The 27272-nt window shown below is 37.9% G+C and overlaps 1 protein-coding gene across 1 annotated transcript; it reads left to right on the top strand.

Moving 5' to 3' along the window:
* The first annotated feature begins 7466 nt into the window (after positions 1-7466).
* On the top strand, positions 7467-23701 carry LOC140950194 (uncharacterized). The gene is made up of 23 exons (XM_073399394.1): positions 7467-7745; positions 7898-7960; positions 11325-11402; positions 12008-12046; positions 12174-12237; positions 13041-13120; positions 13251-13302; positions 13764-13809; positions 14004-14096; positions 14220-14291; positions 14777-14858; positions 15148-15223; positions 15506-15567; positions 16518-16600; positions 17305-17405; positions 17906-17961; positions 18077-18168; positions 18893-18996; positions 21063-21157; positions 21338-21406; positions 22387-22443; positions 22778-22868; positions 22972-23701. The coding sequence occupies exons 1-23, from the start codon at positions 7713-7715 to the stop codon at positions 23052-23054; spliced, it is 1671 nt and encodes a 556-aa protein (XP_073255495.1). The 5' UTR covers positions 7467-7712; the 3' UTR covers positions 23055-23701.
* Positions 23702-27272: the final 3571 nt, after the last annotated feature.

The following is a 27272-nucleotide window of genomic DNA, read 5'->3' as shown; positions in this document are numbered from 1 at the left end:
CGTGCTTTGAATCTCCTTGCTTTAAATTAACCGGCAGGTGTCGTTTATGAAGGGTTATGTTGGGTGCTCCCAAATGATTTGTTTTGAAAAATGAACAAAAATAAAGGTGTTAAACCAAGGAGGAACGTGTTTTGAATCACCTTGTTTTATTAACCGACAGATGTCGTTTATGAAAGGGTATGTGGGATGCTCCAAAATGATTTTGTTCAGTTGCCATCTAAGCACGTCTGAAGATCTCTGCCCACGAGATGAAAGGGTCATAGTCCCTTTGGAAACACTCAAAACAAATGCGCAGAGGCTTTTTACAGTTTTAGCCCCATGATGTGGATCGCAGAGATAAAAGTCGGCGGGGTATTTTTTGCGATTTGAAAAATAAACCTGATAAGCAAACAAACCAGACGAAAAGGGCGCCCCAAGAATAATATTTTGATCGTAGGCTTCCGTAGAGTCGTGATTAAAGAAGTTATTTACCGTTTCACTCAAATTTATGAGCAATATTTCCGCCTCTTTGGTGGATTGTTTCCACAGCTTGAAAAGCTGTGAGTAACAAACAGAGTTTTTGTACAAAAACTCGAGAATTAGGGAAAACTAACCTTGGCAAGCAGATATCTCGAACGAGCCTTAGAGATTTAAAAACACTAAAACAATTGCATACGGGCTATTTTTTCTTCAGTTTCTCATTGGTTTCTTTGTCTTTGTTTTGTGGAAGAGTTAACGCCTTTTTCGAGATATTTATTATTTGTTGAAGATGTTCTAGTCCGAAATAATAACCAAAATGACCATAAAAGGCTTTGAATCAAGGTCATTATTATTCATAATGTCAAAGAATCACGTTGAATGTAATATGCAAATATTCAAAATACGAATATTTACACGGGCGATACAGGCTGGGAAAGACTTGCGGACCGTCAGCGCGAAGGATTAACGGGAAAACATACTCAAGGAACGGTTAACAATGCTGTCATATATTCGGCGAGCTCAACGACGAAGAATGTATCAAAGAGCCAACTCGGACAGTGGATGTAGTCCTAACGAAGCAGAATCACCAAGTTCGCCGGTAAATTCATCGGCAGCAAACGGACAGAATAGCGAAGGATTTCACTTTTATGCAACCGTAAAGAAACAAAACTCTCTACCCGAGGTTGGAACGAAAGGTTTACTGCAGAAAACGAGGGCAACTGAAAAACGGGTGGAAAAAATAAATGACGCCGACAGTGTGGATTTGACGAAGAAAGCGACAGGCGAGGAAACAACGTTTGATCATCCTTAGATAAATCTTTTGAGGGTTCATTCGTTGTAAATGCTCAACGTTGTTTCCAAGTTGTACTGCGTCAAAGGTGGACGAACTCTTGCGAAGTGACGAAGACGATGTCAAAGTACATTTTTTTCTGATACAGGCTGTGGTTGTGAAAAATGCTAATTGCTTTACCACAAAAGAGAGAATTGCTTGTTAAAGGACCTTTCGAACAATGTACTGATCTACCATAAACAGTGTTTTGTCGCAAAATGCTTTTCTGAGGCGCAAATTGAGTTTGGAAATGTATCAACTTGTCGAAAATGGAAAGACCTCGTAAAATAGGTCACCTTTTGTCTATCGAGCTCGATTTTGTCGCAAAACAAGTCGAAACTTCCTTTTTTGCGTCTGAATTTAAAGTTTTGTCTATGTTAAAGGATATTTAAATAACTTAATGTGTGCCAAAATAGTGATTTTTCTAACGTAATATAGGTTTCGGGAGAAAAAAATTCTAATATTTTGTTTAAAAATCCTTGATGAACTTCTGACATGTCGGGAAGCTAAAGAATTTTAAGCTGAACATCAGGGGGGCAGTGACTTATTTAATTTTACTTCAACGTTAAGAGTTAAATTTCGTGAAGATTTATTTTCAGAAAGTCGCGTATAGAAAATATTTCACAATGATTTATGCTATAGTAAGTATTTATGAGTGTGATTGAGTTTTTAAAACATGAAGATGAAGAAAAAAAAAATGGCTGTGGTCTTGTATAAAATTACTCGCGATTTTTAACGTTTCTCAAGCATTGAAAGCTACCCAGCTGGGCTTTGTGTTCTATTGAATTTTGGATAAAAGCATTTTGTTTTGATGAATAAGATTGAACGTTAATGAAGGGCAGGTTATAAGGCAAAGCAGTCTTTAGTTATTGGCGCATTTCCACACGTACGTTCAAAAATGTTTTTAAAGACATCAAGTAAACTTCACGTTGATTAATGAATTTCAGACTTCATTTCGGTTTATTTTCTAAGCCTCTTGTTTGTATAACCTTGTGATTCAAGTTTGATTTAAATTCTGTACTCTCTCAGTAATTTTTTTTTTCACCTGTTTTACTACATTGAAGCCAAAACTTTTGTTCTTCGAACTTAATCCTCCAAGACAAGACTGCCTAATTCTAATATCAGTGTTTTTTGTTTAAAATTAATCATAAAATTGCATTATATCATATTTGTGCAGCTAGTGACTGAAACCTTCCATACTCGATAAAAAAATAATCTAAGTCAAGGAGCACGGGGTACTGGAAGACGACGGATTTTCTACCGTAATGTTTCGACCCCCCTTTGTTGTTTCAGCCGGACGCCTTGCTTCATATTCGATTATAAATAAGAGCACCATTTGTATCCTTTAAATCCGCTTTTTTTTGTACCTGTAAATTAAGTACTGACAGTAACTATCGCAGCGCATTTCATTTCTAATGCATTGTGCTTTTGACTCTTCATAGTACGATCATTTTCCCTCGCCAGCTCAGTCTTTTTACATCTCCCACTGTATGCGAAAGACAAAGTTCCGCTTTTTTTGGTGTTTTGTCGATCCGTCTGAGGCTGTGAAACGGCTCTTTTTATTTCATGCACGTATAAAACACTACGCAAAGGATGATGCTTCGCAACTTCTCAAGCGAACGGCTTGTACCGCTAAAAAAATTGTGCTGCAGGAAAGAAAAGCTCAGAAGCTTACACACGAAAGCCCTTATTTAGGATTCCATCCAAAGACTCAAAAGTTAGAACCACTTTGTACAGCATAATGAAAGTACTGCTCAGTAGCTTTCATTTCAGTAGTACATTCACAGAGTCAAAACTTAGAACCACATTTATGAATTCACTTGAATATCTTAATGAAAGTCAAAATCGCTAATTCAAGAAGCATTGGTAAAAATATGCATGTTATATCAGACGAACTCTGGCGCAAAATATACAAACCATTAACCGGACTAGACTGAAAAATACTGAAGACAATACCAAATGCGTGGAAATCATTTTCCTGATTAAGAAGTAACATTAATCCGTTTCTCTTAGTGAAGAAAGCTTTGTTTAGTGCATGGTATGTGTTTGTGGAGACCATAATGGCTAAATGTGTTTATAGTGCCATCTTAAACAAGGAAACCTGTCACTCCTTTGAACACAAATTAGTCCTTAACTTTTATCTTGCGGGGGTCAATCTTGCTGTCTGTATCAATTTGAAATGTTTCACTAGAAAACATATTCACGTAAAAAGACGAAAAAGTCTCACTGTCTGGACTCAAAAGCTATTTCCGAAAAATTGTCTCAAAATTCAGCCTCGTTAAAAGAAAGTCTGAAAATGCTTCCGCAATAAAATTTAGAAAATTGTCGCTTAATTTAGCACACCCACAGGCGGAAAACGTATAATCGTTCGAAATTTTACTTGAATTTGAGCAGAAAGCCAGCGAATATATGGCACTTGCATATGTACTGGAGTTGAAACAGTTGAGTTAGTTAGGAGGTCTGTTATTCAGTGTATACAACAAGAAACAATATGTTTCAATATATTTAGATAGTTATGAGTATTATGTTTCTGACACGAAAGAGATAACTTGAGGCCTGAGTAGTCACGTTCGCTTTGATAAGGTTGTTTAATCTCTCAAGTTTAGAGGGGTCATTTGTCATATACATCCGACTTTAAAACAACTTAATCCTTAAGTTTGCTATTATTCAAAAAGCCTTTCGCGTATCAAAGGGGTCTTGGAGTTGAAAAAAAAGTTATGACAGTGTAGCTTGGCGCGGAAACGAACTGACAAAGGTTGTTTAGTTCTAAGAAATTTATTTATAAGTGCTTTATATCTTATTATTGGTGGAGTCATTGCAGGTGACTCTGGTCGTAAAATTTGCAAACCTAATCGTTTTTAAGCTTAAGAAATATATTATTAAAATCGGTTCAGCCTCTACTGCTCAGTCTTCGCGCATATAATCCTCTTTGAAACCGTCTTGCCCGACCCAAAATTGGCCCAAGTTGTTCGAAGGCCTATTAGCACTTATTTTTACATGAGCTCGGATTTCTAAGTTCTTTTCAGAGGAATATATTACATAACCCCCGAATCAACTGTCTGAAAAGCTGGGTGCAGCGGCTTTGATTGCGTTGAGGGAAGAGCGGGCATATTATGAACAGCTAATTAAAATGCAAGGGGATTATGTATTAATAAGCAAGAGGGATAAGTCACTTATCTCCCTTGCATATTAATACATAATCCCTCGCATTTTAATTAGCTTTTCATAAAGACTATTAAAATTTGCAAATGTTTACTAGGAAATATTAAAAACGAAGCTACAATTACTGAAATTAAACTGAGCTGTGTTTTCTTTAACACCACATTCAGGCGGATTTACGCAGTTGGTAGTTCATTGCTTTTTCACTGCCAGAACGACAGTTCGAAATTGCACAGCGTCTTTAAAATGTCACTGTTTGGAACTACCACGAAAGTGTTGCTGTAATTTATTGGTGTGGCGTTTCATTCTTTAACCCAGCCATCCTAAACTCGTATACGCCGTGTAGTTTACCTCTGTGTTTTGTAGTAGTCTTGCTTCATTCCTCGCCTGAATTTCCTCCTATCCTACGGTAGTGATCCCTCGCCGGTTCTTTATCTGTAAACAGGGCGGTTAAAAGATCCTCGGTGCGATTATTGAAATTGTCAACAGCTTGCTCGTTGTCTGTACGCGCAAATAAAGATTCAAATTGTTTTCCGAAAGCGCAATAGTGAATTGCAGGACCGCCACTAAAACTGCTTTGAGTTATAATAAACAGTTCTGACTCTTAATCGCGCGACATTGCTAGGCTGTTTCAGGCATTTACGAACAACCAATTCTAAATACGACTTTGAAAAACTAACTAACTCGGGGTATATTTAAATCCGGGATCCTTATTCTTGTTTCAAAAGCCTTTTTTCCGATCATTTTCTCTATTTTATGAGGCTGAGTATGATTTGAAGAATTATGCAGATTGATGAGTGTTATCGGCCTCGGCTCAGAGATCGGATAACTCTTCAGACCATAGAAAGACCGAATCCAATAACTGTTTTATTATTCATTAAAATTAATTAATACTGTAAAATAATGCTTATCTCGATCGATGTTAGGTTCCCATGTATATTGACTATTCCTCGTCAAGTTCAGGACATCAGGATATCTTTACTACAGTTGTAGAGCCTCGATATAACGGAGTTCCAGGGAACTGGCAATGACAATAAGATCGACACTATAACGAGGTTTCGTTCGGTATCGAGGTTCTTTTCCATATATTTTACTATTACTGGGGCGAGGAAAATCGTTCGCTATATCGAAGACTTCATTATATAGAGGTTCGTTATATCGAGGTTCTACTGTAGCAGATAGTCTACAAATAGCGCGCAGCTATTGTCGAGTTGTATTTTTGCTGTTTTTCAGTGCTATGTTTGTAGTTTTCGCTATCTCTTCTTCGCAAAACGTGTAAACATTTTCCGCCATTTTTCCTAACTCTACCAAAACAGCTGATGTCACCCAACCTGTCCGAGGGTTTCTCTGTTTCCGTGCATTTTTCTGTCCATTTCACCGGATATCACAAAACTTCTTCCGCTGGCTGCTTATGAAGAATAAGCCGGGAGATTTGAGTCAATCGGAAACGGAGAAATATTTATGCCTTAAGTTAAAATTCAAAATCAGGTTTCCAATGAAGAGCTGGAACCATATTTCTGGTAAAAAAGTAAAATCCTTATAAAGAATAAACTCTACTCCGTCTGTTGCAGCTTTTGCAAACACACAACCGCAAGATTCATATCGCTCTGATCGAGCAGAAGAGAAATCAATAGAACTGTCGAGAAGTCTGATAATTAGTACTTTTTACTCTCCAGTCGTAAATTAATTTAGTGCAGTGAAGTGACTAGTAAAACAATATTGACAGTTATCATTCGTTTCCTTATGTCTACACATCACATTAAAGCCGACATATCATGAAGCTTTGTCGCTTTATTCAAAACCTAAAGCTAAATAACTTACCTATTGCCGAAGTATGAATTAGAGTCGTGAAGCGCGATGTGATTTTTTAGCTGAACTTGTTTGAATTCCGGCCATTTACAATGGAATTTTGTTGTCTGTTTTTAATTTGTTTTTTTTTTCCCTTAAATACTTAAAAAATCACCGCGTTATGTGATGCTGAATCCCGTCCGTCCTTCTGCCACTTAAATGAAGCCGCAGGAAATGGCATAAACTGCTAATTATGAGTTCGTCAGTTATGTCAAGATTTAAGATTTAAGAAGATCGTATTTCCGTGATATGATTTGGATCGGGATCACAGCGGAAGTTTGCTAATTATTTTAATTATCAGTAGATATTAATCGCGCGTTTTTTTTAGCGGATAACTAAGATTTGTGACCTGTAAAATGTCTTTCATATAGGTCATTTCCTAGTTAGAGGCTTAAGTCTGAACTCAGAAACTTGAGGCATTACGCAGATTGAAACAAGACCTACGAGAGGTCCTTAGCAACATTTATGCACGGTGTAACAGTTAGTTGTTTTGGGGGATTTTATTAAACGAAATTTGGAACTTTTCCTGATTGAATTTTTACTTTGGCTCTATTATGGGTGGCGAATGGTAGAATCCGAGACTCGCCGAGACGCCGAGACCCTAGTTAGAAATCCGAGCCCGAGACTCTTTGGTAAAAAGTTTCGAGACTCAAAAAAAGTAAAGACAAACCATGCAAAAACGAGACTTCGAGACTTATCAAAAACGCTTCCGAGATAAACATACTAAATAGTTTGAAGTCGTATGATTTGAAACGTTGTCACTAACCCCTACTACTGAGCTAATAAAAAAACTCTATTAACATTTTCTCATGTGGAGAATGCCAAGCAGCTGATTAAAGAAAAGAATCAACCTTGAAATATAGAGAAAGATTAATTATATAAGAATAAAATACTTTGTTAATATTCCTGTACGGACCGACTATTTCAGTTACTGATTTTATGAGTTGACCGCCCCAGTATTCACTTTGCAATTTAAATAAGTCATTAATAAACTTTCAAGTACTTTGTTAGTTGTAAGACAAAAGAACTTTTTACAAATGAACAGCACAATAGACATAACAAATGAATTTTAATCAAGCCTTTCTTTTCTCATGTCGTCAACTTCCCTTTGAGTAAGAGAATATTGACCTAAACCCCCCGTGCCATTTTAATATTCAGGTACGAGTTAATAACAAACGCTATTTCTAGGGGCAGATGTCTTTTTGTTGACATAGGACGACAGAAAATCATAGTAAAAAGTCAAAATCGGTTCCGCAAAGATGGAGTTATAAGTCGTCCATGGTAGCTTTGTGTTATCGCACACAGCGAAAGAATAGCTTACAACTTACTGACACCAGGCAACGGGGAAAATTTTGTCAAAGGCAACAAATAGCTGTGAGATGAAGGATTTTTAGGCTTTAACAAGGAGTTAGTTATAATGACTGCAATTTTGCGTGTGAACGCACTGAAGGTGAGTGAAAATAAGAAGTGCTTGTTTTGGTTGTCTCTCGGCGCGGCACGGTCTAATCACTTCCACCGCCTGTGGCTTCTAAGGATCACTACACTTCGTGCTAGTTTACTTATATTAAACACAGCCTCAAAATGTCGTTTTTGGACTTACAGGATGAATCTTCAGCCGCGGAAATGAAGAAGAAGACGAAAGAAATGAAAGTGCGAGTCGTAAAGGTAATTCAATACGCGATAAGGTCCTAGTCAGTACAACTCTGCTTGGATCACTAAACTTCCGTCTTATTTTGTCGACAAGAGCATTCTATCCGTAGCCAGAAATTTTGATTGTATGTTCTCTATACCCGAGCAGGAAAAGTGTGCTTTTAAGATGACGGGATATAATCTGAATGCGTACTGTAATTACGGTATCAGGGGACCGTACATTAGTCGTAAACTTGGGAAATAATGTAAGAACAATGATACTAAAGTTCGTTTGACAGTCGACGCCTTTGGTTATATTCGAGCTATTTTAGAGATCAACTAAATTAGAAACATCGAGTAACTGTGCCTTTTCAGCCATTTATTTAAACATAAATCGGAAATGAAATCTCAAGCAATCTAAACTTGAAAACAATGAGCGAGATGCACAAGTGTGAAACCGGCAATTACCGACCGTCGTTTCTGCACCACTGACTTAAATGGCAAATGTTACTGCTACTTTCGTGCAAAACAACTGAAAGTAAAAGCTATTTTTGCCTGTTAAAATAAGTCCATATTTATACGAAAGAGGTGGTAAACTTGATTTCGACTACTGACAATTTAATCAAACAGAATTTATTTAATCAATATCGACTGGCGAGACTCAGTGATCTGCTCATTAACTTATTGCTAAGCAACATTTTAGCCTTTTGAATTTTCCAGTTTAAGGCCGATGGCCTAGTCTGATTGATGCGATACTAGATTTGAAGTCTCGCATTCAACTGCTTTACACTTAAGAAAATATACTGAGTATTTTAAAATGAATTATATAGACATGTAATTCAAATTTTTGCCCGGTTTTATGTAAGCAGAAACTGAACGAAGCGTGGTCCCTTATTGACGAAAAAGGTCGAAAGTGGTTTATCGTCTTAACTCGATATTTCTTGTCTTATTAACATAGATATGCTATTCACAGTTCAACTGTAAGTTATATTATTAAATCTCACTCGCTAAAGGCTTTTGGGAAGTATTTTAAGAAATAGTTATTATGGTGTTAAGCTGTCTATCTTGCGTATTGTGTACGCAAACGATATCTAATAGTCCTAACAAAACAAGGAAGACGAAACTATCAAATCGGTTATACACTACTTGTCCTCTGAGATAAAATATGCATGATCCCTTAAATGCCAAAATATGATCAAAGTAAATAGGATCAAAAGATCATTTGGGTTTATATCTTGCCAAAACGAACAAAAGGGATTGAGTATGTCACCTACACGTTCATTGCTCGAAAGTGGACATTACCGACTGAATGAATTGACGTGTTGCACAGTTGAGCAAACTAATGCACGCACGTCCAAATCACGTACCACTAAAGTGACAACACGGCGCAGACTTTTGTAAAATTTATCTTATAGAGCTATCAAGAATTTTAAGAAATAAACTCGGAATTCAATTCACCTTAAATATAAGGTCACTTAAAATTACGTGAGTTCGTGCGTGCTCAAAAAACAAGTTCACTTAATTTTACGAAGATATATCGGTCGTGTTTAAATGAATATTCCATTTCCGATGACGTTAAGGATACTTATGTTCTTGTCAAAAGTAAATACGATTTGCAATTTTCTCAGCTGCACGAAAAGCTTTTCAAGATCTATCCTGATATACTCAATTAAGACGCCAGCAAAAGGAAGGATTTGGCACATTAAACTTTTGGGTAACAAATTATGGCACTTAGCGATACTGGTCTAATAACAGGCGGAGTTGTTTCCTCGTACAAAAATATTAATTACACAGATACAGTGCAAGCTAAGTTTGATCAGATAACTGCCGATAAAAATTTGAGATCCTTCAGAATCATCACCAAGTTATCTAGTGCTTTTTTGCACGTTGATAATCGACTGAAGAAAAATACAACGGGTTTAAAACTTCCTTCTGAGCAAATAGCGAGGTGTTTCACCATAGTTAACTATGGTTTCCCGAAGAAACCTCTGGTAAAACGTTTGTAACATATTCATCCCCAGCGTTCAAATAACCATATAGATTACTCTACTATGGAATTTTTAAATGAAGACCTTGTGTCAAAGAAGTTTTGGCTTAGCTCGGATTCGGCAAGGAGACGATCCTTTATAAACTGGGCAGTCAAAATTGTCATGTTTATTTAGTGAAGGCAAACGTGTTCATATTATAGCTTTGTCTTCAGTCCTCGACGACTTTGATGAACTGCCTCAAAAGAGTCAACAGTTCTTTAATAAAAGTTAAAGTTTATAAATAAAATTTTAAAGTTTTCTGGCGTGTGAAAAATGAACCTCTATTGCTCTAGTAACCTGCGATCAGGCGATTTTTGTTTTGTTTTTTGGCGGGAAAAAAAAAACAAAACAAAACAAAAATCGCCTGATCGCAAGTTATTCCTCTAGGCAAAGGAGTGAGTCACCCTCGACTCCAGGCTCTTCTCTCCTCTATTGCGCATGGCTAAGCATAAGACCCGAGTTTCTGGTGCCGAGAATCATGACCAGAAGAAACGATGGGGTCTGATAACGAGAATGGGAAATGATTTTGGCACTAGCACTGGTTACGCATTCGCAGTCTTAAGCCAGAATTACTAAGCATTTTAGTGGCCTCTTTGGCCTCTAAAAATACAACCCACTTTTATAGACTGACAGCTGAATAAGACTAATCTTATGTGTCCAGTGACTTGTTATTGCTCTTTAACAAATAACATCATTGTTTACTGTATCTTCACCCCATGACTTCCACACTAACGCATCAGGGTTTCTTGCAAACCAAAATGTAACTTAGTAACTGCATATTACCGTGAAATTTGCATTTTAGGCCACCGTGAAGTATTTTCACATTCAAAAGAACGTAAGTTCCTTAATTTAACTTGTTTTCGTGTGATTTCTGGACCTAAATGCAATCGTAAATGAACAAGAATGCAAGCTTTCATTGGATTTCTAACTTTCAGTAAGCAAATGTTCACCCAGGTATGTTTCTGTCGTAGTCGAAGAAAGCACAGTTCCGATGTAAGTGTGAACAAGCTATATCCACGAGCGTTATTTGTATCTTCACGGATAAATTCACAGCTTTTTGCGCAAAAGTATGATTTCATCAAGTAATACACACGGAAAATATACAGTTTTATAGAACACCATTACAAGCACCGTATACCTTAAGGGTTGCCTCAGGTGCACGTGTTGTAGCACGTGATGTAGCGCATTTCGATTAACCCGCTGTGGATACCTAAACCTCATATTATATTAAGGCTTAATTAACTTGCTCTCTAAAGCAACAATTTTTCAAATACTTGTACTGTCGATTATTATGATTTTTTTAGTGAAATCGCACTACATTACTTCAGGATCGCTGTAACAAATCAATCTTTTTTCTCTTTCCATTCTTTTAGATGTTTGATTTGTTTGACAAAGTTATCGAGTTTAACCACAACCCAACCAGCGAGTCAGCTAAAAGGAAACTCGACGTGGTAAGGCTAATCCTAAGAGTAAGGGAGAGGGGGTGGAGTGAATTTGAGCTTTTTTTCTTTCCCTTCTCTACGCTCACTTCATGAAATTTCCATCACTTTCCAGTGCTCGTACTGTAATAGATTTTGTAATCAAGTTCAGATACAACGCGCACTCTGATTGGTTCAGAAAGCGTGCTTTCAGATGAGAGTATAAAACACAGAGCTAAAGCTATCACTCAATCTGCCAATAGTTTGTTTTCAAAATTAGAAAGCAATGCGTGGGGAATTTGATGGATTCTTTATCACAAAACAAATGAGGACGCCTTGACTGTGCTCTGTTCTGTTGTAAAGCACTTAGGAAGCGGTTAGAGCATTCAAAAAGTAGAGAGAACTGAACACTCAACTACGTCTCTTGGTTCCACCTATACTTTTTTCGTACTATAGCTGCTTCCTGCGTGCTTAAAATAGAACAGAACACAGCCAAGGCTTCTTTATTTGTTAAATTGGAAGTACTCTTAATCAGTTAAGGCTACAATAAGAAGTGTTTTTACAAGGTGAAACGTTTCGTAGGCCCGAACTGTGTGCATGCACAATGTGATTAAAATGATACGATGTATCTCTTTCAGGAAATAGAGAAGCTTAAAGCTCTTCAAGAACAAGTTGAGGTAACAAAGTTACATAGTAGAAGACGGTATACGTTATTTCTTGTAAAATCAATTCGCTGTCATAATAACTTTATAAAAGCAAAGCATCCTTGAAAATGATTTTAAAAGGAATTTTTGTTATTCACAGAAAGAGCCCCCGAAAGTGGATTTGTTCCAAGACACAGAGAATCTTACGGATGCACAAGAATATGGTACAGTAAACGCATTATTTAGACATTTGTAGCTCGAATTCTTTTCAATCGTATGGTTACGGTGGTAGGCCTGAAATTCAGAGGTCCTGACTTTAACCTTCGCTTTTGACCAATATACTGGGTTGTTTTGAGGTAGAGCCGAGTTCAAATCCTCCCGTAGACGGCTGGCCGTCCTTTGAAAAAGGCCACAAAGGCGAGACATCTACCGGTGAAAACTTCAAACCAAAGGGAAATAGCCAAAGTTCGAGATATATTAAAATTCTAACATAACTTAGAAGCTTTAGGGTCAAAATTGCAAATTTTTCAAGACTCCGTCGTCTCGTAATTCCCAAAAGAGACTTGAGCACAAAGAAAAGCACCAGAAAGCCTCGTAGTCATGTTACAATTTTAATATATCGAACGTGGGTTATTGGTGAATAAAAATTCCTCCTCGGCCAGCCCATATAGACTTTTCATCTAACTGTCTCCCAGTTGACCACCAGCTGATCTACTCATAGGCAGATTTGTAACCCAAACAGTAATTCATTTTGTAAACTTTTGTAATTTGTGTGGTGTGGTCTCAGAATTCCATTCTCGTGCAAAGTTACACCGTATCTGTTTGGAGAGATCGAAAGTGAACTTTATGGAAACAGGGCACCCATTTAGTTAAAGGAATGTTTTTCAGTTCATTTTCTGTTGACTGACTTGCTCATTTACAGTATAGTTATTATCATTATTATTATTATTATTATTATTATTATTATTTGTAGCAGTAGTAATAGTAGCAGCAGCAGTATAATTTTCTCTTGTCATATTGTTTTCAGATAAATTTTATATCCAATATGTAAACCACGTTTCGGAAGGTTTGGAAAATTTAAGGAACAGTATGATTCAATATATTCAGGTAAGGAAGTAAAGCGTCATATATTCCTTTTTATCTTACAAAATGATTGTTATTAATTTTGAAGAACAAGTTATAAAGCTCTCGTCACTTTAGTATTAGTTGACATAATTCATTTTCAATGTTTTTCTAGGATAAAACAAAAGCTGAGCAACTTTTGTCCAAAGAAAATATGAAACTCAAACGTAAGTTAATTATGTTTGTTTGTCATGTTGTCAAGCGCTTGGTGCCAGCTAGAAAGAGTGACAATAAAAGCCATCGTTGATGAAAAGATGATGGTGATGATGATAATGATGACGACGTTGGTGAAAAGATAGTAATGGTGATGATGGGATTAAAAGGTGGTGGTGGTGGTGGTGGTGATGGTGGAGGTAGTACTGGTGATTACAATGATGATGACGATGTTGTCAGTTGTTATTGTTGTTGATGACTGTGATGATGATGGTACTGACGGTGCCGCTCAAAACACTTTTTTCCATGTTTCTAGTAGAGTATTTCGTACCATACATCGAGACGTACTGAAATACCTAGTCATCGATTCAAGCTGTAAAAACGTGTAAAATGCTTTTGTTTCTTATCTACTTGCCGGCTCCGTATTCCTTTCATTGCACATGATCGACTGATCAACCACTGCTTTATTTTACAGTTGATTTGCAGCGGGAACAAGCCGAGTCCATGCATCAACAACAAAAGTAAGTAGACTAAATGTCCCTCAAAACTAACACCATGTCTCCTTCAGGGACTCTTTTGGTGCAGTTAAAAAGGAAAGCGCCTTTTGGCTGTAATTGGCCAGTTTAGGTTATGATGTTGGGTCGACTTGCGCGTTAAGTCAAAATGCCGTTCTTATTTGTGACGAACAGTTAATTTTGCTTTTCTTTCTCTTTAGACATGAGTATGCTGTAGCAGAGAAGAATACTGTTATAGCCACGTGTAGGAAGTTGGAGGAACAATTGGAGGAACGAGCAAAGCAAATTCAACAGTAAGTTACATTTATATAGTGGAGACTGAATCTTTCTGTATCGATATTGAACTCATTGACTTGAAAAATTAATACACAAATTCTATCTATGAAACTCATGCTTTGCTGTGAAAATATTTGCAGGCTTCAACGAGAAGGAACCGTTAGTTTATGGCAAAGGGAAAAGGCCAAATTAATAAAGGATGTACAATCAAGGTAATCACTAAGTAAACTGTAAGTGCTCAGTGCTTCATTGTCAGACGGACTCACCCAGTCCCTAAGCTTTCTCTTTTGCCTATGTCCACGCGAAGTCTGGCAAGGGATGAGACTCTTGCGATGGCACCGCGGCGCACAGTTGGGATGATGTTTCGGTTTGACCGAGGACAACGGGGTTCACGATAAGGCCTGGGAACCACCCTGCGTCGTACCAAAAGGTGACGCGATTTCTCCATTGAAAGCTTTTCTGTTGATAATAAAAGAGGTGACCATTTGGCGACATTTTTGCGGTTTTACTTTTGTTTTCGCGGAAATAGATTTCGTTCGAAAGTGACTGCTGAAGTGACTCTTTTCACCTTACGGTGCACGAAAAAAGATCTGGCAAGACTGCAAGAGAATAACAGAGCCCGACGCAGAAAACAGATTTTCACAGTTGACATTACTCCCATTATACAAACGTATGTTCGTCTTTCTCCTTTTTTCAGTGAAGAGAAGCTAGCCCAGGAGCTTAAAGAAACAAAAACGCAACTGGAAGACACTAAATCAAGACTAAATCAGAGAATAATGGTATGGAATATTTAATTCATCAGTTTGCAGTGGTAGGCAGTTAACTAAATGATCAAAGAAGACAGCGATATCTCTATATTTAAATAACTCGACTGTCGATGAAAGCTAAATTTCAGCAGTGCAGGCCTAAGCTAGAGAACGGCTGTAGCTTCTCTTTACGAAACACAGAACGTTCCCAGCTCATATCTCTTTTCACATTCTTTTCCTTTAAAAACTGACCCTTTTAACGTATTCTTATTTGGCCAGAACATCGCTTCCTTTACTTCTTTCCCTTTTTCTTTCCTTATAGGAATTAATGGATCAAGTTAAATATCTTAAACTGGAAAAGCACGTCAAAAACGGAAAGATAAGATCTAATGGTGGTGGTGGTGGTAAGCGATTCTCTATTTTAAAATACAGTAGCAAGGTGCCTTCGTGTACGCCTTATATATTGTTTGAAAATCTAAGTAAGATTATGATCACCATGGCATACGATCGCTACGAAATTTTTCTGTACTGCGGATTTGGTTAATTTTTGGTCAGTGCTTAAAGACAGAGAAACACTAAAAAGAATTACTGTGTTTTTGTTTTATCTGCACGTAATTTTTGTGGAATTTAGTCATGAATGTAATGTTTTCTCATTTTGTTATATTCTTGTTCTCTTACAGTTGGTAATATTCCGGCGAGTGAGTTGGAAAAAGTACAACAACAATTATTTCTTAAAGATAGGGTATGTGTTTTGAGTTCTTTTCTTTTTTCTCACTGAAAAATAGTCGGTCAGAAAGACAGACCAACTGCCCGAGCTACAGACCTGACACACACTGACAGACAGCTACTGGGTTCCCATCGGTGGACATGCACCCTTGCATGGTACTATAAAAAGTCAGTCCAGACAGAGGTGTCGTTCTAAGGAAGATTTAAAATGCAGTGTTCGGATGTGGCTAGCACCTTGTCCGTCCATGCATGGGAAGTGTCCATTAAAGGTTCGACTGTGTTGGCCGATATAAGAATAACAAAACTAAGAAGGAAATACAGATGTAGGGGTGAGCAAACAAACAATAATTGTGAAGCCGACATCCCAAAATAAGAACAGAAATTCCAGCAGACAGGCAGGCAGACAGATAAACCAACAGTTTAAGCGGACGGACAGTTCGACTAACAGACGGCAGGGAGACTGAAAGAGAGATAGACGGACAGACAGAAGGGCGAAAGAAGCAAGGATGGATAGACAAAGAACTGGTTACGCAAAGTAAAAAATCATATGTGAAGGGAGAATCGCATGAAGGTATCACTTTTTGGACGGAGAGGGGTGTACGGGCCTAGGTGACCTTTCGAATTTTTTTGGTAACCTTGGGACTAGAAAATGGCTTAACTTTAATAAAATATACCTTTCTGGGGATTAAAAAACGCAGTTTTGGGCTAAATTTGTGGTCAAGATCCCCAGAGTGGAGACAAAAAAAGTGTCCAAATGCTGCACCTCTTCGTGTAAATATTGATTATGCATAAAGCACAAAAAACGAAGGAAACAGGACGTAGAATGAAGAGATGCACTAAGTGCAGAGACAATAAGTCTAAAAAATGTGGCATTTCAATTAAATTCCGACGTGGTAGAAATAATTAAACTTTGTCAGTTTATTGTTTGTTGTTTTTTTACATCGTAACAATTAATTTTGTTTTCAGTTATTAGTTGTAGCAGAAGGAGAGATTCAAAAGCAACAAAAATACTATGTAGGATTTATTAGCGGGCTTAGTAGAGACTTCAGGTAAGAATCCGAAGGGTGGATTACAACAGATAAAGACCTCTTTCGTTTGATTTTTCTCGTTTGTTCTTGCTTCTGATACTGTTTTCAGCAATTTTTTTAACGAACCATCAAGTAGTAACAGAGTAACGGTACAAAAGTGGAAGCCAAAAAAAAGGGAACAATTTCTTTTTATTGAAAATGCTGAAGTGGGGTATGTTGAGTCGCCCATGTGAGGATATCTGGATTCCCGAATCCGCATAATTTTTAAGTGGGAATCGGAAAAGCAGGAAATTTTTGCTTGTGGAATGCGGAATCCTGGTCTTTAAAATCCAGAATCCAGGTTTCACCGACTGAATAAATCCGGTATCCAATACCTGGAATCCGAAATCCACAGCGTGGATTCCAGAACATACGCCACTTACACATCTCCCATAATGCACCTTATTTGCCCCCTTAAATTTTGCATAAGCATTGCTTTCAATTTCTCTTGGGATGGCTGTAATACCTGGGAGAAATGAAAAAACAAAGGTTATGCAGAATTTGGGCGGGGGCAAATAAGGTGCATTATGGGAGATATGTAAGTGACGCATGGTCCGTCTTGGATGACCTTACATGGAGCGAGTAAAGACAGGCCTTCAATAATACAAATAGAGCTTATTTTTAGACGTTTGCCGTCTATAACAGCAATTTTAACGCAATTCTCAAACTTGTTTGTTATATTGTAGGATTATGCTTGAGCGACAGCATTTAACTGTTAGAGATTACAATAAAGATCAAAAGGCTTACGCGTCCATGCTGAATAAAATGTATGTGGCGGCAAAAGAAGGTGACTGACAGTTTGATTCATTTATTTATTTATTTAATTCAATATTTATCCAGGGGCATCCAATTTAGCAGAGCTAGTTTAAATGGAGCCCTGACAAAGCGTTGGAAATTTAAGTTTGCGCCTTCATTTCGGCGTTTCTAAAAGAGACGTCGTAAAGGATTGTAAAGTGCCAATAGGACTACACAGAGTTAGCGCTAAATAAATGTCACCTTTTATCATCATCACCGTTATTATTCATCATCATTAACTAGGGTGGATAATTAGGAGCGCTATAAAATCCCTTCACACTCCACCTAGGCTCTTAAAATGGGCCTACGGCAAGAAAAGCAATGTGGTGATAATAACCCAATACTTTATAATTAGTCGACGGGACTGGGTCTCATTTTCTCTACGGACTCATTGTTCAAGGCGCTTTATTGTATAAGGATACTTTTTGGGCCAACACGAGGTTTCTCCTGTCCTAATAAATCCACTGAGCCATGAAGTTTATATTTTTTCAGGAACCTTGACGGAATTTAGAGCGACATTACCATCACACTATCTTGGAATAAATGAGGTAAATGTAAATTTTCTGCTATAGAGAGTAGCTTTTATTATCTTTTCGCAACAATGATTATTTTGTGCCGTTAAACAACCTTTTGATTAATTATTATCTTTTTTCTCACTTTAAGGATCTGAGTGGTCATCCATTGGGTAAAAAACTCTCAAGACCATTTCAAGATTTAGAATCGTACTTGAAGGAAGTAGAAGACACTGAATTCAGGTAAAATAAGAGTGAATAACAGGAATTATTTAAAAATTCTCTTACTATTTTGCCGAACTTTGCACTGCCAAAGCAGGTGAGCGGCCGGGCTCGTGTCTTTACATGACATCAATTGATCAATATGTTTTGAAGTATTGGACAACTGACGTATATATTTTGAATTTGCTCGCTGTTAGCGCTGCGTTATGATAAAATAAGCCGGGAGCCATAATCAGTAACAAAAATAGTTGATGCACTTGTCTAAAACGAGCGCTTTTATCAAACAATTTCATACATTGATTATACTCGAATTCTGTTTAAACGCCATAAAATCCCCAGGGGCGGATCCAGGATTTTTTTCAGGAGGGAGTGCACTCGTCTCTTGCTCTACTTCAACACCAATAAGCCACATAGTTTTTTTTTTTGGCAGAATACCAGTTGTATTAGGAAACCGCAGGTCATCTCAGGGGGGGCGGGGGGTGCGCACCCCTTACACCCTCCCCCTAGATCCGCCCCTGATCCCCCACCCAACCCTCGAATCAATCTTGTTTGTAGTTGAAGAAAGACTTGGAGGGAGGGGGGGTGGGAGTACAAAGGGGAGGGGACAGATATGTCCACTACGCAAAAAAGGCGCCATTCTCAACACTTTTGTCCCGCATTGCAGTTTAAGCTTATTAGAAGTAGAGAAGTATTTAGATGTCATGAGCATGACTAAAAGTTTTATTTCTTTGACTGTGAACTGCAGGGTCGACATCAATCATCCTCTATTAACTGGCTGGAGGGAGGGAAGATCACCAAGTGCAAAGGCTAATTATGCCAGAAAGTTCTCGAAATCAAAATCATCAAAGGGTGAGTACTTCCCCAGCATGGGCTACTGTAAGTAGACGGGTCTTTTCACTTAGCTTAAAACAAGACTTCTTTACGTTGCTAGACTGCGAATACAGCTGCCTCTCTTCACTCATCACTGCTAGAGACTCTTTTCGGGCGGCGAGGAGCGAGGGGAGATGGCCATATTCTTTGCGGGCTATTACGTTCTCTTCTGATAAAAAGGACACATACTTACCGAACACTCCTGTTTCAATAAACAATTCTTCTCGCAAGTTCACAGGATACCCAAGCTTTTGAGGAGAGCATAAATGAAACTGTTTCAAATTCTGAATAATAATGAGATGGGCAAAATTTATGAGTTAGTATGGAAATACGAAAAAGCATTCTCATATTGGTAGAAAACATAAAGAATTAAGAGGTAGAAAAGATAATTGCAATTTGACGGGTTCTGAGTCGATTTGACGAGGTAAACTAAGCATTTAGAATTAAAATTAAGTTGGACAAAATTCCACACTTGTCGCAAATGAAAAAACACCTTCAATTTCCATAGCATACTTAAAGGACTCAAAACTACCTCATTTTTTTGTCTCCGCTGCCTCATACAATTTTAGGATACACAGAATTGACGTTTCCTTTGTGTGTGTCCGTTTAAGCCGCATTCAAGCTCTTCTTTTGCTCTAGCATTGCGTTTAACTAGCAAGCAAAAAGCTTGCACGTGCTTAAAAAGTGTTTAATTGGCAAAACAACAAGTTTTCTTTGCTGTGCATCACAAACATTTGATTGGCAGAACAGCAAGATTGCACGTGCATTACAAACATTTGATTAACAACACAAGAAGAGTTCACGTGCATCACAAACGTTTGACTATCAAAACAACAAGATTTCACGAGCATCTCAAACGTTTAATCATCAAAACAAGAAGATTGCACATTCGTTGAAAATACTACATTATTTGGCTCCGTCCACAAGTATCTATTTTTGTTTGAAACCGGAGGTTTTTTTGGTCACCGAAAACATTATGTTTTCAAAAACGTTCTCCAGACTGTGGACGGACAAAAACGGAAGTCTTCGAATACGATGATGTCATACATTATTTACTACTAGCACTACTTTTCCATTGTTTAACGTTTCCAATGGACGGGCGAAGGCGATTCGAATACGCCACGTGTGAACGCGTATATTTTTGAAAACGGAGCAAAAAGATCTCAAAAATATCCAGATACGTGTGGACGGGACGGGGCCTTTGTTGCGGAGCTACCACGTTGAACGGTTTCAAGCTGACTTTTCAAATCTATTGCAAAGAAAAAGTTCGTTGGTTTGGACACCAACACGCGGCAAATCAGAAACGGGAAGGAATCTGGGCTGAGTTAACTTTTGCAAAGACTTCTGCGATTGTTACTAAGGACTGGGAAAAAAACTAGGCCATTTGCACAATGGCGTCATTTTACTACTACGACCAGAATACTTTTCGCTTTTTCTTTCATATTTAAATTTGGAAATCCCAGCGAGGTTTAAATAACAAAAGCCTTAATTTGCACAAGCAAAACTCTGAAGGATTCTGGTCGTAGAAGTAAAATGACGTCATCGTGCAAATGGCCTATGGGCTAACAGCTGCCCGGCGCGTCATCAGTAACTATCCCAGAAACAATTGCGGGATCATGGCATTTCGGCTCCAGTCCCCTTCACGTTTCTAAGTGGCGAATGGCGGATCTGTTGTGAACGTGACGTCATGGGAAAGAGGCTTATAAGGAAAAGTATTTTCTGAAGTTGGTGCCAATATAAGAATTAACCATGGGCTATACTTTTATCAGGTCTAATAAAGTAAATGCAAATCATCCTGATCTTAAATAAGCCTTTTCCGAGTTGCCCCAATCCTCTAATTCAAAGCGAGGCTAAGTGCAAAGCCATTGATAGAAGATGAAAGCTAATTTAACTCATTATCACAAAAGAGGTTTTGCACTTAGCCTCGTTTTGAAATTGAGGGTGTTTATGGAAATTTCCTGGTTTCCGCAGAAAATTTCCAAACCCCAATCGTTTCTTGATCACTACTGCACTCATTGTACAAAAGGTTTTTATGCATTTTATAGTGACTGGTGTACATCCTCAGCTTGTGGATACAAAAATCGGTAAACCGCTACTAAAGGAAGCTATGGAGCACTTCCCGGAGTGGAGTGAGAAAGATGTAAGCCGATTATTAAACTTCTAAATTTTAGTCATTTTTCAGTACGGTGTTTTTTCAGTGTGTAACGGAGGGAAGATCATTTCAAGGTTTTTAAGCATTCTAATGTGCCTGTTACACGAACAGTGAGACCCCATCTTTCATAAGAGTATAGTAAAGTTTTCTTTCTCTCTTTTCCGGTAGATTCAAGAAATGTTTGAACAATTTAAGAGGTTTGACACAAACGATGATTTCAATCTCGATACCCAAGAGGTAAGATTCACAGAAGCGTAAGGAAACTAGAAATATACTATGTAGTAAAACTGACGAAATTACGTCAAATTTGATCGCCATGATATACAACACAAAAAGCAAAAACCGTCTTGTCCAACAGTTTAAACAACAGCTTCACGTGAAAGTACTCCTCAGCGACTTTTAACAGTCACACCTTTATAATAATTCATTCACAGACGCAAAAGTTAGAAACCCCCTTGTACAGCAGGGAAGTACTATGAAATTTCATCCACGGACTCATCCATATCAGTGCTGGATCCAAACCTTCAGATAACGGAGGGGCCCGGTCATCCAGACCCTGAGATAAGTGGGGGCCCGTTCTTAAAAAAAATTTTTTAAGGCCCCTCGGGCCTCAGTTTGGTCTAACAATAAGGAACGGAGAAATGCAGAATCTTGCAATTTCAAGATTTGGCATGCAGAATCTTGAAATTTCAAGATTTGGCATGCGGAATCTTGAAATTTCAATTTTGGCATGCAGAATATTGAAATTTCAAGAAATAAATGAATGGAAACAATGCAACCGTTCGTCACATTAGAACCGAGAAGGAAAACAGGACGAGTTACCTTTTCCAAAGAATTCTGGGACTGTTACTAGGAACAGGGGAAAACGTTGGCCAATAGTTGACCGGCATTTCCCTAGTTACAATCCCAGAAACAAATGCGGGACACATTTTGGTTCCCAGTAGCGGATCCAGACCTTTCAGATACGGGAGGGGCCCGGTCATCAAGACCCTGAGATAAGTGGGAGCACGGTCTTAAAAAATTTTTTACGCCCTTCGGGCCTCAGTTTGGTCTGACAATAAGGGGGCGGGCGAGCCCCCCGGGCCCCTCCCCTGGGTCCGCCACTGCATGTGCTTAAGTCGCTTTGATTTGAGTGGCAAAACGTAATTGATTACTATCCAGAGACTCAGACAGTACTAAAGGGAAGTGCTGATATTTTTATCGCTTTCTTTTAACAGCTTTTACGAGCCATTCCGGATACACTGGGTAGGATGGCCACTACAGAAGAGATAAAGGTTAATAAACAGCGCTTCGTCATCCCTTCACTTTTAAAGGCTGTAGGTTAAAACCGACCTAAAATCCTCAAAAATGAATACCCCTAAACGAATAACACCAAGCAAAAGTACTTTAAAAGAGGTTTCATTTCAACGGTCATACCATAGGATTTTCACTCACTTCTTCACTTGTTTGTGTTTTCGCTTCTCGTGTTTGGATATCAGACGAAACACTCATACTCGTTTTTGAAGTTAGATAAAACACTCATTCTCGTTTTTCTGACGAAAATCTCATCACCAAATAATTTGGTAAATTATTACGCTTTAAAATGCTAACTTGGCATTTTATTTACAGGAAGCCATGTTAGAAGTTGACATAGACGACTCAGGAACTGTTGATTTCTTCGAGTTCCTTTGTGTGGCAAGATTAATTTCACAAGGGAAAGGTACGTCTGGAGCCCTTATAGTACCGAAACTAGGCAACAAATTTTTATATTTTTTTATCGGAAGTATTATTTTAATCTATATCCATATCTTTTCGTTTTTCAGGGGAAGCAGCTCTTTTCAAGAAGAAGACTTTGACAGCTCTGCAAAAACCGAATACTCGCTCTAAAGTCTGTGTTGTGCAATAACTGTTCAAGGAAATGTCTTAAAATGACATGAAGAGTGCAGCATATTCCGTTTCAATACCCCACTTAGTAAACACGAAATCATTGATATCGTCCAACGTTTAGACGTTGCATATAGTTGCCTCATACCGAGGAGCACAAGGAAGCATGGGAATGTTTAGCTTAGAAATAAGGGCACTGGAAAAGGTCACTTCCAAAGCTGCCTTACGCACCTTGACCTCGATCCACGACGGGCCCGAGTACGAGAAAGCATAAATAATGCACTTTCGAGAAAAATGAAATGACATGTCCGACCGGTAAAAACACATTTATAAGGACACAGGTCTGAGAGTAAGAAGGGAGGGGTGGGTCAAGGCGATGCATGAAAATTTTTTCAGTAGTTTATGTTAAAGGATTACTGTGGCACGGACTCAAATTTTAGTTTACAAAAATCACCTTTTTGACATTGTAAATGCGCAATGCAAGGATGCGATGCCAGCGAAAGTACTGCTTACATTTCCTGCTCGTAAGCTTTTGGTATATATTACGCATTGTAAGTTAACAAATAAGTATTGAATAATGTATTTATAATTGTACAAAATGTAAATAAAATGTGTCATGTAATTTATTAATTTTGCGTTCAAATAAGAACTGTAAGTGAAACTTAAGAAATAAACTCACTGTTATTTACAATCAGTTAAGTTATTTTGAGCAATAAAAATTTATAAGACAAAAAAATTCAACTATCCTTGGCTACCGATCTTCCAGCTTACACACTAACCTCAACAAAAAAGTGCGACCTATTAATATTTTCCAGGAATCAAAGCTAAGCCACTAAATTGTCAATGAATATGTATTGTTGATCTAAACCAATTTAGAGGAGTAAATAGGTTTTATTTTCAAACTCGTTACCAAACTTGCGTTCTTTCAATAATCTTTCCCTCATACATGTTGACTTGTTGTTAATTTCTTTGTTAATTACTCTCTTGTTAGAAATTGATCAATCTCTAATCAACCACAGAGAAAACTTGTACTTGAACTAGCTAAGACAAACAAAACTCAAAGCAGTCAAGCTTAGGGACGGACCATTAAAAAAGTTATGGGGGGGGGGAGGGGAATTTTCGAGCCGCAGGAATTTTTTTCATTATCAAATTCCTTGTATGAATTTTGTTTGGGCCAAAGCATGAATAGTTTTTAGGATTAATTGGCATGCATTGCATGCATTTTTTTTCCTTTAATATTCCCTTGCGCGAATAGTTTTTTTGTACTTCGCCCGCCCCCTCCCCTCCTATAAGTTTTCTAATGGTCCGTCCCTTATTCATGTCAGTTCAAGACATAGTCTCCCTCGCAGCCGTTTTTAGGATGTCGTGCAGGGGGCATTGCATGACATCCACAAACGGCTGCGAGGGAGACTATTCAAAACAGGGATTACTAAACAATCAAACATGTTGCAATAACTGCCACTGAATCACATAACATATTTTAAAGTGGAAATTCCCTGATGACTATTAAACCAGGTAAAAACACCCCAGCCAATACAAAATTAAGTACAGTGTAATCATGCCCAACTCATTCAGATGCTTAAGTTTTCATCTACCGTAAAATTCCGAAAATAAGGCCCGGGGCTTATATTTTTCAAAGACCCCTTTTGAGGGGCTTATATTTGGAGGGGCTTATCTATGGAGGGAAACTTGCGTTTCAAAATCCATTGGGCTAGCATTATAGTTGGTAGTAAATTTACCGTTTTTGCTTTGTTTTACTTTGTATTTGAGGGAAATTTTCCAAGTACAAGCCCCCGGGGAGCTTATTTTGGAGGGGCGATTTAACAGAGGGGTTTTTTTGTGTTACCGGTTTGGGGGGCTTACATTTGGAGGAGCTTAAACATGGAGGGGCTTATTTTCGGAATTTTACGGTATTTTATTCACGGTTTTAGATCCTACATATGAAAGGTTTAGCATCAAACCGGTCATAAGGTATCAATTAATTAATTTATGTCCTGCCTGATTGTCCAAGACAAGTACATGGTCTTGCTGGGCAAGTAATGTTTTAAAAGCTCGTTTGTCCATTGGACAACGTTTAAGACAAGTTCTCTTCTTAGAACCTGTTTACATGGAGGTGGGGGACTCCAGGTAGGTGAGGTAACCTGCTTAGGTGGGGTTACCCGCCTGTCCATATAATCTCTCATTTTAATCTGATCACGCTTACATGATGGGTGGGGTGACCAGCCACAAGTTACCTCACCTATCTGGGGTCACACACCTCCATGTAAACAGGCCCTAACTGATTCATTAAATAAAACACAAAAAAACCGACGGTTTTCCCTTATATAAGCCATAATTATAGATATGCATCACCCCAGAGGGTAAGGTTTTTGAGCCTTATGGTCTGGAATTGGTTATGGTTTTCGAGGGAACTAAGGGAGTGTATGGACATAGTTATCGTTTCAATTCCAAATGAATATGAAAGAAAAACAAATATGTGAATTCGAAATGCATTTGAAAATTTTTTTTGTTTGTGCTCTAAGTAATTATGACATAATTTCTTCTTAATGGCCAGGTCTGAAAACGGGTGTGGAAAGTGACTTTTAATAGTCTTAAATAGGGTCGGGTCAAGAATTCCCAGGAGTACCCCCACCCCACCCCCGCCAGACAGCAAGCAGTGGTTCTGGGCAAGTAAAATGTAAAAGCAAGCCTTTCTCAATCCTGCACTGGCACAAATTAAACAAAAATGAGAACAGATTATAGTTTATTACCACAAATTTGGCTGCAACAAAACATCCAGTTGTGTTTATTTACAGTTCTGCCGATGATAACGAATACTTTTTGTCCAAGAAATTATTTACAAAATTTTCCAAGTATACAAGGAATATTATTGTCACATTGAGAATCGTTAAATGTCATCTGATGCTCTTCCTTCTTCTGTGGAGGAAAAAGATTTTTTAGAAAATTGTTTTGAGTTGATCACTTCAGGTCTGAGAGTTTTTCTTTATTAAATGCTTGTGCCATGGTGTGATTATTCTTACAGAGGGACATGTTTGTGAGTACAGCAAGGAAGTAAGAACCACATTGTACCGCATAATAAACAGTACCACAGGAAAGTACTGCTCAGTAGCTTTCATTTGAATGGTCCCACCATGGGGTTTCATCCACAGACTCAAAAGTTAAAACCACTTTGTACAGCATAATAAACAGAACCACAGGAAAGTACTGCTCAGTAGCTTTCATTTGAATGGTCACATTTTAGTATTTCATCCACAGACTCAAAAGTCTCAACTCAAAAGTTAGGACCACCTTGTACTACATAATAAACAATACAACAGTATCTTTCACACTAATTTTTGGTGTTTGTCTCCAGTTCCTTCTAAAATCAATACAAACCTACCTGAAATATGCTACAATCTTGTTTGGAATTCTAAATACAAATTTCATGGCTTCTTGTCGCCTTCTAATGACCTGTCTGTCTGAGGTCACTCTTCGGTTAAATTCTGCAAATCTTCTATAAAGTCGTGGAAATCCATAGTACTTTGAAATAAAAATACATGATTACAGTATAAGCATGTGTATGTGTGCACGTTCCTTAGAGATTATTTTTTGCGAATGAGTTGTTCCATGTAAGCTTACTACAGCAGAAGATCACTCAAACTTGAATAACTCAAATTCCCTGCTAACTCGAACTAAATTTCCCTTCCCTTGATCAAAATTTCACTGAAATTTACCCCATAACTTGAATTCACTACTAACTGGCACTGTTTTTTCTTTCCCTTCAGAGTTCGGGTTACTGGGGTTCTACTCTATTTACTTTTATTGAAAAGTTACAAATAAGGAAATGACTTTCTCAGACAGGAAACCTACTTTCTTTGGCATTACCCACTACAGGTTCTAATTTTGAGCTTGCATAGCAATCCACAGATTAATTCAATACAGAAGATGTTTCACTATAGTATATTATTTGTCCTCAGTTTTTTTCTGGTGCCTTTATCTACCAACATTGCCTTTCTTTTACATAGCCTTGTTTAGGGGCCACTTCCAAATATTTTTAACTGGTAGCCAATTCTAATATGCAGTTGAACCTCCTGTAAACGGCCACCCAAAATACAAAGGCTTGGTGGTTGCTTATGAGAGTTGGACCGCAAGGGTGAAATTCTTAAATCAACCTAGAATGGAGTGGTATATTAATTTTATTTAATTTCTAAAAAAATACTGAAAGTTTACTTTCCGCTGACAATTACTGGTAGTTTTTATG

This window comes from Porites lutea, chromosome 10 (genome assembly GCF_958299795.1).
Source record: "Porites lutea chromosome 10, jaPorLute2.1, whole genome shotgun sequence".
Taxonomy (NCBI): domain Eukaryota; kingdom Metazoa; phylum Cnidaria; class Anthozoa; order Scleractinia; family Poritidae; genus Porites; species Porites lutea.
This window is presented reverse-complemented; position numbering and strand designations above follow the sequence as displayed.